The 12,455-nt window shown below is 42.2% G+C and overlaps 1 protein-coding gene across 1 annotated transcript in view; it reads left to right on the top strand.

Annotated features, from left to right (window-relative positions):
• Positions 1–12,455, top strand: part of si:dkey-220o5.5 (actin filament-associated protein 1-like 2) — a 162,834-nt gene that overhangs the window by 128,965 nt on the left and 21,414 nt on the right. Inside the window, exons 7-11 of the mRNA XM_039769561.1 lie at positions 981–1,157; positions 1,843–1,935; positions 3,859–3,901; positions 9,586–9,797; positions 10,788–10,915. Of these exons, the coding sequence (XP_039625495.1) occupies positions 981–1,157; positions 1,843–1,935; positions 3,859–3,901; positions 9,586–9,797; positions 10,788–10,915 (653 nt within the window). The remainder of the gene's footprint in view (positions 1–980; positions 1,158–1,842; positions 1,936–3,858; positions 3,902–9,585; positions 9,798–10,787; positions 10,916–12,455) is intronic.

Below are 12,455 nucleotides of genomic sequence, written 5' to 3'. Positions count from 1 at the left end.
AAATCTGTGGTATGTCTTGAAAACTGGTGTCCACCAACACTGTACATTTAATTTGGCAGTGTTATTGCAAATTTGCATTAAAGAAAAGACATCTAAATGTGCCCAGAGACAAACCCAAGAAGGCTTTTGACTGTACTGGGCTGCAGAAGGATTATGTGCAGAATCTTGACTCAGGGGTAGAGGTAAAAACCTTTTTACATGAGAAAGGAATGTTCTTGAATAAAAAAATATTTTGATTCATAAATGTGCTGAATTTGTTGTGCGAGTGAAGTAAGAAAAAATTATTTCAATGTGTTACAAGAACAAAATGTGAGGGGATACTATAATTGATAACTAAAATGCCAAACGTTTGCATAAACATGGAGTGTTATGGCATTTAGAAAATTGTAGGTTTTTTATTTAGAATGATTACTCTTTCATGTTTATGTTCTCTATTTTCACTACTGACTCTATGCGTAAAAATAAAGTAAAATATTGTTTTGTTAAATATCTTTTGTTGTTGTGATGGACTATGGAGAAAACTACTTTCCAAGTGTCTCAGGTCTATGAACAATGACACACACACAATGGATACCTTATTTTGGAAGAGGAATTAAAAAGAAGTAAAATAACACAAGATTTCCAAGGAGACTTGTTTTTGTATTCAATTTGTAACACTACTACATTTAGGGACATTGCTTGCACATCTGCTCTTAGGAAAACCGGTTAGCCAAGTCCTTCTGGTCCCTTCAGACCCTTTACTGTCATTAATTCAATGGCAATGTCATCCTTAAAATGTGCTGCCTGTTCAACCAATGTACATGTTTTACTTTGAGTCCGAAAAAAATGCAGTATTTTGAAAAAGGTGACTAGAATTTAATTATTCCATGGTGAACTTTTATTTTTTGACAGTACTATTAAAAAAATATTGTATATGACTATCACCTTTTAGTATATCACATTACAGGGACTTGTGTTTTTTTTTTGGTTTTTTTTTGCAGTGTTACAAATGTGCCAAAGACCTGCACCCTCTGCTGGAGCTCAGTCTGCGTGGCTGCCAGGTGACTTACAAGTCCAAACACAGTAAGAAGATGCAGCATGAGCTGAAGGTGGCGACTACCTCTGAGACGGTGGTGATAGGCTTTCAAAGCTGCGAGCAAGCTGAGGAATGGAGGAAGGTTTGGAGGTGTTTAGAATACTGTCACATGTAACCATTAACAACAGGGACAGCCAGCTAACAGGTCATTGCTACACGATTAGCATAAACATCACTTTAGTGATGCATGTACAATAAACAATGGTGAATCTCCTGGTTCTCAGCATTCATGTCCCAAGTTAATTGTAGGATCACGTATCTCCTATGTAGAATCTGATTATTTTTCCTGTTTGCATAGAATTTCTCTAGTAGGCTATAGAAATTCTGGTGATTGATCATGTCAAATCATTTTCTAACCCATTTAATCCAGACCAGAGACACGGGGATGGGGTGAAGGGGGCTAGGTATGGGTGCTGGAGCCTATCTCAAGTAGCATAAGGCACAACGCAAGAACAAATTTTGGACAGAGTATGAGCACGTTGCAGGGAAGTCAATAAATTGCCCTTCTTTGAGTAAGCGTAAGGGTGCATTTGTGTGAGCACTTCGGCCCCATGCAAGATGGCTGCTTCCTTTCCTCCACTGAAGTTGGTCTAAGTTTTGTGTCTTCAAAATCCTCAAATAGATAAGTATTTGAGAGAACAGATGACTAAAAATGATACTACTTTGTAGTACTGATGTTTCTGGGTCCCAAGACTTGTCTTGTCCCCCCATTTCTGTTTTCATACAGACCTCCCTATTCAACTCTGATTGCCTGTGCCTTATTGCAGGTCATTGAAGAAGTTAGTGGCTCACCTTGCTTTGATAAGGAAGCAGACAGTTCTTGCTCAGTAAGTCTGGAGAAGCTTGTGGAGCCGTCCAAGGTAAGTAGCTAGGTCAATGGCATCAAAACTGAAGTGTTTAATACAGTTTAATTGGATTGTCTTGAAACTCAAAAGAAATAAAGCAAACTACCCTGTTTAAGAATACTGATCCTCTTAGACAATGAAATGCCACTTATGTCCCTGTGAAAATCTAAGGAATTCTGAAGCAGTTGTTATCCAGGTATCTCTGATTCTTCTAAAAGATAGATAAGACATTTGTTTAAACAGAAGATATGAGAAGTGTTCAGGTACTTAACTGCCTGAGTGACATCATTCAGTTTTGATAGCAGTCTAAATCTGAAAATTTCTTTAACTAACTAGGCAGAGAATTTGTTATGCTATTAAATGAGCTGCTCACTGCACAAGGCAGACAGGCAAACAGATAGTTAGCTCCAACTAGCTAAATAGATAGATTTACAATTAACTTATTGAAATTACAGAACAGACAATATGTTGGACTCAGAACAAAAGGTAATATTTAAAAAAACTAGTGATACTTCAAGAGATCAACTGTTGATTTAATTTGGTTGATTTTCACTCCAAAATACTCAGTTGTATTTGCCTGTTTGGCATCCCATGATATATATATATATATATTGTGACAGATAGGGGGCGCTGTCGTCCCCTTAAACCCTCAGACCAAACGCCAGACACCAGATAAAAGTCTAATAATTTTTATTTGGACAATAATAATGTGCACAAAGCACCCTCCACTCCACTATACTCCACTATAAATAATAACAATACTCAAACAATAAACCAATCCTCCACTCCCAGACGCGTTGTCACCCTGCCACCCGACTCAGCTCACCCGTCTGGTATCTCTCACAGTCTCTTATAGTTCTTGACCTGGAAGTGCTTCTGAACCCTCAGTCCATGTGACTTCCTAGCACTTCCGGGTCAGATCAAAACTCTTCTTTTTCATCCCGGAAGTATGTCATTTCCTCTGTTGCTATGCCTAAGACGTACTTCCGGGTTATAGGGAAAATAAACATTTCTGAGCCTCCCTGCAGCGTCTCCTGGCGGCCTCGACGTTATCCAGCAGGGTTGTGTATTAAAACTACATAGTCCATGATGCCCTGTTGGAATTCATTTATTCAAATGAATTCAAAATTAATTATTTATTATAATAATAAAGTGCACAAAGCACGCTCCTCTCCACAATTCTCAGTAAACAATACAATAATCCAATAACCAATCCTCCACTCCCAGACGCTTAGCCACTCTGCCTCCCAACTCAGCTCATCTGTCTGGGATTTCCCACAGTCCTTTATACTGCTTAACCCGGAAGTGTTTCACCCTCTCTGTCCATGTGACCTGGAACACTTCCGGGTCAGATAAAAATTCCTTTTTTCTTCACCCAGGAAGCACATCGTTCTCTTTGAACATGTGACTATGACGTACTTCCTGGGCGTAAGGAAAATAGTCTCTGGGCCTCCCTGCAGCAACTCCTGGCTGCCCTCATGGTATCCAGCAGGGCTGTGAATAAAGACTCCAATGTCCATAATGCCCTGCTGGTCTTCGGGGCACCTCCATACTGCAGGGAGGGCACAAGGCAGACAGGCAAACAAATAGTTAACTCCAACTAGCTAAATAGATAGATTTACAATTAACTTATTGAAATTACAGAACAGACAATATGTTGCACTCAGAACAAAAGGTAATATTTAAAAAAAACTAGTGATACTTCAAGAGATCAACTGTTGCTTTAATTTGGTTGATTTTCACTCCAAAATACTCAGTTGGTGACTATTAAATTGGCCAAACTCAAAAAAATGTTTTTTTGTATGTCGTATCTCAAAAACTATCAAAGCCCTTAACCACTATCCACTGGAGAGACCTATAGTGTTGATGGCAATGTGAGGTGCTTCATATTTTGTGTAATAATTCTTAAAGGTTTTTATTTTGTCTGCTGTGTTACAGGCAAGTCATAATTCTGCAATGGAGACAAAAATCCAGAAAAAGGGTAAGATTATTAATTTGAAAATTCATCCCATGTAACATTAAAGCAGTGCCTCGCAATAAAAATCAAAATATGGATTGTTAGAACGTCTTGTCTCTCTGGCATGATTATCATCATCCTCTGCTGTCAGAGGAGTGTCATAAACTTTGTAAATGAGTGGTAGGACTCTCTGAGGAGCGCAGACCTGGGACTGGCCAGATCTCAGTAGGAGGCTACACCTTTTATTGGTTTGACCGCTCTGATGGCTGTCATACTCTGGGAGTACCTGTTGCTGTTGCAGATTGGCTCCTTCCAATGGTGTCCGATGTCACTCCTTTCAACAAGCATATTATGAAACACAGATTAAGGCACTGTCTGGGTGCCTTGTCTGTTGTCTCAGTGTATGCTCCAACCGCGGTGAGTGATGTCTGAGGGAGGGAGACATTTTATTTGCAGCTTTGCTCAGTGCTTGATGGGTGAACAACGAGATGACACTCCTAAGATCATTGGTGATTTCAGTAAAATCACTGACACTGAAAGGGGCTGGCTTTGAGGATTCTGTTGGACCCTGTGGGTCTGGTGACTGTGGTGAAAGAGGCTCCATGTTCTTTGATTTTAAGTGGCTGCAGATTGCTGGATCATGGTTCCGTTGCCCTGAGCCGCATTGTTGGACTTGGTATTCCAATACTGGTGGTTTGGTGAAAAATATCAATCACATCCTAATGGGCAGACACTGGAGGCTCTTACAAAACTGTAGGGTCTACAGAAGAACCCAGTCTCTGAATCCTGACCACAGATTTGTTGTTGATACTCTGAAGATCCAGTTTAGGTCCATTAGACTACCACCTACTTTGAGAATGAGGCTAGACCTAGTGAGACTCCAAGATCAGGCTGTTTCTAATGAGTTTGGACACAGTTTGTATGAGGAACTTACAGAATTGGGTGTGACTGCTGATCGTAATGTGATGTGGGAGACCTTCCATGTACCGGGAACTGAGAAGGATGAGTGCAAGGGCTCTTAGGACAGATAAGGAGGTATTTGTTTGAGCAATCTGTGAGCAGGTGTCACACCACCTATGGTCTAGTGACCCACGTCCTACTTCAAGAGGAATCGAAGCATTATGCGCATCCGAATCTGTTCCTTGGAGAGGCATAATCTGGGCAGGTGATGGAACAGATGATGCTGCAATTGTGACCTGCTGGGCTGGCTACTTTGAGCATCTGTTTAATGATGATCCCCCAGCTAGGATGTTGGACATCTCTGGGTCCATGGTTCTTGAGGCTGACCCTCCATTTAGCTGTGAACCACCTAGTATCACTGAGATTGCACAAGTGGTGAACCAGCTTAAGGTAGGGAAGGCTGTGGTATTCAGGGTGAACTTCTCCAGGCTAGTGGAAAGGCTGTCCTCCTTGCACTGCAAGCAATCTTTGCTTACATTTGGGAGATGGGCATCATCCCAGCTGACTGGAAAGAGGGACTTCTCACCCCATCTGGAAAGGGAAGGTTGATCGCCTGGATTGTGGTAACTACAGCGGGATAACACTTCCCTTGGTGCAGGGTAAGGTCCTTACTAGGGTCATCCTCAATAGGATCCGTGATCACTTGCTAACCTACTAGCTACTGGAGAAGTCTGGTTTTATGCCTAAGAAGTCTACCATCAACTGCATCCTGGCACTGAGGGTTCTCATTAAGTGCAAGCACGAAAATTAGCAGAGTTTCGTTGCAGCCTTTTTGATTTTCATAAAGTGTTCATCTCAATTGATCAAGCTGCCCTGTGGGACATCCTGAGACCTCTTGGGATTCCCACAATGTTACTGGATATCATGACCAGCCTGTACACTTTTACTGTGAGTGCTGTGCAGAGTGGAGGCAGAACCTCTGTGTTTTTCCCATTTGATTCTGGGGTTCATCAGGGGCGTGTTCTTGCTCCTACTTTGTTCAGTGCTTGTATGGACTGGATGTTGGGGAGGGTTGTGGGGTCCAGCGGCTATGGGGCATCTGTTGGTGATGAAAGATTCACTGATTTTGACAGAGTTAATGGAAGCTCTGATTGGGGCTGTCAAGAGACTGAGCAACGAGACTGAATGTCTGGGCTTGAGAGTGTCTTGGATAAAAACTAAGATTCAGGCCTTTAATAACCTCTTGGGCACAGCTATCGGCAGGATGTATCGACCTTGTCCAAAAGTTTACTTACCTCTGCAGCAACATTCGTATGTTTGGTGACTCTTCCTATGAAGTCAGTAGATGAACTGTGAGAGCATGGGGGGTCATGAGGTCGCTGGAAAGGGGTGTGTGGTGCTCCCGATATGATTGCAAAAGGACAACGGTCCAAGTCTTTAGAATCCTGGTGCTTCCTGTCTTGCTATATGATTGTGAGACATGGATGCTATCCAGTGACCTGAGAAGAAGACTGGAATCCTTCGGTACTGTGTGTCTTTGGAGAATCCTTGGGTACTGCTGGTTAAACTTTGTGTCAAATAAACCAATCCTCCACTCCCAGACGCGTTGTCACCCTGCCACCCGACTCAGCTCACCCGTCTGGTATCTCTCACAGTCTCTTATAGTTCCTGACCCGGAAGTGCTTCTGAACCCTCAGTCCATGTGACTTCCTAGCACTTCCGGGTCAGATCAAAACTCTTCTTTTGCATCCCGGAAGTATGTCATTTCCTCTGTTGCTATGCCTAAGACGTACTTCCGGGTTATAGGGAAAATACACATCTCTGAGCCTCCCTGCAGCATCTCCTGGCGGCCCCAACGTTATCCAGCAGGGTTGTGTATTAAAACTACATAGTCCATGATGCCCTGTTGGAATTCAGGGCATCTCCATGTTGCAGGGAGGGCTCCCTCTGGTGGCCTGGGGGTATTGGCCGGGATGAATAGTCCACAATATATATATATATTGTGACAGAATTAGGGTTTCCTCGCACCCTTGTACCCTCGGACCACACGTCAGACACTCCCCCCCCAGTGAAGAACCCTGGTTCGAAGTGGCCAGCCCCACGAGGGATGTCTTCCTCCAGATAGGACTTCTGGGTGGACCTTGGTTGTGCCTTCCGAAGTGGTCCCTGGAGAACCTAGGGGGAATTTCAGAACGATAATCCACTTTATCCCCTGTCCTTCAGGGACAGTTGTACCAAATATGACCCAGCCGTCGGCATCCGTAACACCGCCTTTGTCCTCCCGGAATTTTCCCTCTGCGAAGCTGGAAACACTCGGGGAACTCTGTCTCTGTCCCTTTTCTCGCTGAGGAGGGTTCCTCTGCTGCCTTTGTGATATTTACGCCCTTCTCCTTCTTGTTAGGAGACCCCCATTTTATTTTTGGGATCTCCTGCTTACTCTGGGGTTTGTCGACAGTCTGGGTCTTTCTATGAGAGAAAGAAAGCCCCTTCCCTGTCTGTACCCTTTTGGATTTATTAATAACACGGGTCGGGGTCTTTAGGATCGAATCGCTCCGAGAGACAGCACCATCCAGCTGCTCCAGCTCGATCGGACCTCTTGTAAGGCACGCATCCACTTGGCACCCGCTATGGATTAAACGCGGGCCCGTGTCACTCTGCGTCCCTATTTCATTATATACGGTACCGGCTTTACCTACCTGTAGCGCCAAATCAATTAAGACAGGAGACTCCCGAGACAATCGTCGCAGGTACTCATTTAATTTGCTCATAGGCTTTTCAGCCGCTCCTCTCAAGTCTGCAATGATCGTCTGGATTGTTTGCACCACCTGTAAAAAACTGTGCACGGGCTGAAGCAACTTCTCCAGCTCGTGCACCTCCAAAAAATTACTCAATACAACCGGAGGCATGCTCGAGCCATCATTAGCCTTACCCTCCGGCTGGGAGCCAATAAACACGGCCGCTCCTGGCACGTGCTCAGACAGGTCCTGCAAGGGAGCCTGGGATTTGGAGTTCTTTTGGAGGACCGCAGTGCCACTTTTGGCTGACTGCGATCTGTCTATATTAATTTGTTGACGGACCAATCAGTCATTTCCCGGACCTCCTTACCTTTTTGTAGGGAGAGCGGTGCTTTGCTCGTCTCCCTTTTCCCCTTCGGAAAACCAAGTCCGTCTTTTCTTGGGCGAAGCCACAAACAGCTGAACATGGAACGTCACCTTTCTGGAATCCTTCGTAGTGGGTCACGTGTCCCTCGCCGGCACCCGTAATGCGGAAGTCCTTCGGGTTACTCGTTTGCCTGAACGAGAGCGCGCCATTGCCTTCGGGTTTGTCTTCTGCCTCCCGCAGGGCCTTCGGATGGACATCTGGGAGGTATGTACATGGGACATCATGTGTTAAATTAAAAAGATTGCAAAGTACATTCCCAGCACATACCTCGTCGGAGACGTCCTCCTCCGGGAATCTCTCCCGAAACAAGTAGCTGCTCCATGGCTCGTCTTGAGCACAGGCAATGTCGAGCGCTAGACCTCCGCTGTTGCTGGTGCTCTGCTTTGTCTTCTTCTTCCCCATTACGGACTTGAGAATAGGGTTGTTGGCGATTTTTCTGCGTGTCTTGACGCTGTCTCCTTGGGATATTCTGTCCACAATAAAATTTTTAAATTCAGGTTCTCTGCCAAACTGACGGCCAGAGAATCCTGCCGACTACGCCAATTGTGACAGAATTAGGGTTTCCTCGCACCCTTGTACCCTCGGACCACACGTCAGACACCAGTTAAAAGTCCAAATAATTATTTATTATAATAATAAAGTGCACAAAGCATGCTCCTCTCCACAATTCTCAGTAAAGAATACAATAATCCAATAACCAATCCTCCACTCCCAGACGCTTAGCCACCCTGCCTCCCAACTCAGCTCGTCCGTCTGGGATTTCCCACAGTCCTTTATACTGCTTAACCCGGAAGTGTTTCACCCTCTCTGTCCATGTGACCTGGAACACTTCCGGGTCAGATAAAAATTCCTTTTTTCTTCACCCAGGAAGCACATCGTTCTCTTTGTCCATGTGACTATGACGTACTTCCTGGGCGTAAGGTAAATAGTCTCTGGGCCTCCCTGCAGCGACTCCTGGCTGCCCCCATGGTATCCAGCAGGGCTGTGAATAAAGACTGCAATGTCCATAATGCCCTGCTGGTCTTCAGGGCACCTCCATACTGCAGGTAGGGCTCCACCTGGCGGCGTGGGGGTATTGGCCGGGATGAACAGCTGGCCATACATAACAATATATATATATATATATATATATATATATATATATATATATATACACACACACAGACACAGACACATTGGTTCATATGGTCATTATTATCACATATTAAAATTCTTACTTGCATCGCTTGCTTACTTGCAGCACGTCGACACTCTTCAGCACCATGATGGGGGAGTATTACAATCTTACCTAGAATCTTTTGTCTTCATTACATGAAAAATCTGAGAACATGCTGCTACAAACATTATGATAAAGTTGCCTTATTGTGTGACTTTAATATTCACGTGACCCCTTCCTCAGTAAAATTCTTGCAACCCATATTGACTCTGTGAGGTTTCTCTAAATTGTGAATGGTCTTACACACTGTATTAATCATACTTTAGATTTTATCAATTTTGTCTAATATATATAAGAAAGCAACTAAGTATAACCCAGGATTATAGATATGTTATATTCTGGAAAGCTAAAGGAATTAAAACTCATGAGTAGTGCTGAGCAACAAGGGTTGCATGAAACCTAATATATATATATATTTTTTTTATTTCAGGTTTCCTAAATATTCTTATGAACTGTCAGTGGCAAAGCTTGTGGTGTAATATAGAAGATGGTGTCTTGAAAATGTACAAGGATGATACTTGTAGCGACAGTGCTCAGTACTCCATCCATCTCCATGGCTGTGAGGTCAAACCAGGGCCTGATACAGCACAGAGTTTCCGGGTCACAATCTCACAGCAAAGTGTAAACATGGCAGTTCTAGAGGTACGTAATCCTTAGGTAGTTATAAGTCTATAAAGGTAAGTAGCAGCAAGTAGTTAGTCACTAGTCACCTTAAAGTACAGATGTCTAGTTATTTAGGGGCTGATTACAGATTTTCTTTATATGTGCAAGAATCTACTTGGCCTAATAAAGCTGCTATTTAATTCCATGGTCATGTGGATTTGTCCCAGCCATGCCTTTTCAGCAAGGATAGTTGCTGGGATGGGGGTAGCAACCTGAACAAACTCCTGATCAAACAAAAAAAAGTATTTCTGCCCTGGCATTTAATGCATCCTGTAGTTATAAAATGGAACAAACTACAGTACCTTACTTCCATGTATACTTGTTCCACATTGCAAGTCTTCCGCATTTCATTTATAAAGCTAGAGTCATGCTTTTCCTAAACATAGTTTTAAAAAAATCCACAAAAACTTCTGTAACGTGAAGTATCACCTCATATAAACTTAAAATTGAAAACAGGGATTATAGCCCAGCTTTATTAACATTGCACAGACCTTTTTGAAAAGAAGAAAAAATCAGATTCACAGCGTATCCAATAGAAGTTAACATGCCAGTATACATAATTCAATATTTGACAGGCAGGTACTATATTTACTATTTACACCTACACATATGTCCAAGAACAGCAGATATGTTGTGTTTCTATGCTTCATTATAGACCAGCAGCCAGTGGCTCAAAGATAAAATGAAGTGTTTGTCTTTATTTGGCGTCACCAGTAAGGAGAACTTTCAAGGATAGGATAGTCTGGAAAGGGATGTAAAATTGAGAATCATAGGGTAGAAGTGAAGATGTAGAGAAATCTAGAACTGTAGCAAGTAATTCACCTGTTTAGATGGCCATTGTTAACTCCAGTTTTCTCCTTAACATCTAAACTACAGTAAGTGATGAGGAAGGGCTAGATAAAATAAGAATGAAACAGAACAATGAGATGATAATAATGATGCACAAATCTTTTTTGTGTTTTTATTCAGACAGGTTCATCTGAAGACAGAGATAACTGGCTGCACCTCCTGCTGGACAGGAGTTCCATTCCATCTGAAGAGTGCAAACAATCCCCGCTCGACTCCTTTGCTCACTGTGATGCTGCCAATCCACTAAGGTAATCTTCTGCTGGTATTGTTCTTTGTAGTTTATTTTGTCTAACCCTAACTCTTGCTAATTGTACATCTTCCTAAGGTGCCATAGAAGTGCAAAGTTATAGTGCAATAATTAATATTTAATTTTAAAAACAAGTCTACATTTTTAACAAAAGCAACCTAAAAGGGTCATGCAGTGTGAACCAGCAACCTTGTGGTTTACAATCCAACATTTTGACACATACAACTCTATCACCAAAGAGATTTCAGGTATTATACATCTAATGCCAGTGTCAGCAAACTGTAGCTCAAGCTATGTTGTAAGTCTTTATGAAAACGTAAGGCCTTGGAAAGCTTGGCCAGGCAAATGACATCACCTGTTACTATTAGGTACTGTATGTCCACTGAAAACCTGCTCATGGCTGATATTTTATACACAGTGCATTATGGTTATTATACTTAATAGTAAATCTGCAGCTGACAACAGTAACGATTTTAGATAGTTAATGAATAATAGAAATTTGATATTAATTTACTATATTTTGGTCTTGATAGCTGGTTTACCATGCACACTGCACTATCAGTAAATTAATTCTCCCCACTACTGCCCCCTAAGTGTTTTTAGATACTTTTGTCAAGTTTATTACAATAAAATATAGGTGTTTGCCTTAAGATGTAGGTGGTCTTCCCTGTTCCTCTTAGCTTTTACATTCACTCTTGTTGGGTTGTGGCTATCCTTTTTTACAAGCCAGGTTCTATGCAGTATTGCTTTTTTTATTTCACTAGGAATGATCTGAAAGAATAGTGGAAGGAATCCAAAACCATAAACACCCCATGTCCAATGCTCAAAGAAATGGACAGTTAAAAGAAAGAGAATAATGATGTATTAAACAAAATCAATCAATCAATCAATCAATCAACATTTATTTATATAGCACATATTCATACAAAAAATGTAGCTCAAAGTGCTTTACAAAATGAATACAAAAATAGAAGACACAATAAAAAATAAACATTGTTTATTGACAAACATATGTCAAAAAAAGAGGGTCAAAACAGACAAAGCAATTAAACATAAAAGATGGCCAAAGGAAACCACAATCGATCAAAAAAAAAAAAAACTTTATAAGTCTTGTAATTCTCTTCTAACGTGACTCTCATAGAGGCAGAAGCCTACTTTAATGTCAGAGCACTATCACTAGTCACAGAACTTTGCCTGAAGCCCTTCAGTTAAAGATTGTACATGAAGAGCATTACCAATTTAGGCTTTGGCCAAAATTGGCTGCAATTACACTGACACATACAAAAAAAATTAACAAAATAAAGTCCAATAACGGGCGACATGGTGGTACAGTGGGTAGCGCTGCTGCCTCGCAGTTAGGAGACGGGGGTTTGCTTCCCGGGTCATCCCTGTGTGAAGTTTGCATGTTCTCCCCGTGTCTGTGTGGGTTTCCTCCGGGTACTCCGGTTTCCTCCCACAGTCCAAAGATATGCAGGTTAGGTGCATTGGCGATTTTAAATTGTCCCTAGTGTGTGCTTGGTGTGTGTGCGCCCTGTAGTGGG

The sequence above is a fragment of the Polypterus senegalus genome, chromosome 11 (assembly GCF_016835505.1).
Source record: "Polypterus senegalus isolate Bchr_013 chromosome 11, ASM1683550v1, whole genome shotgun sequence".
Lineage (NCBI taxonomy): Eukaryota > Metazoa > Chordata > Cladistia > Polypteriformes > Polypteridae > Polypterus > Polypterus senegalus.
This window is presented reverse-complemented; position numbering and strand designations above follow the sequence as displayed.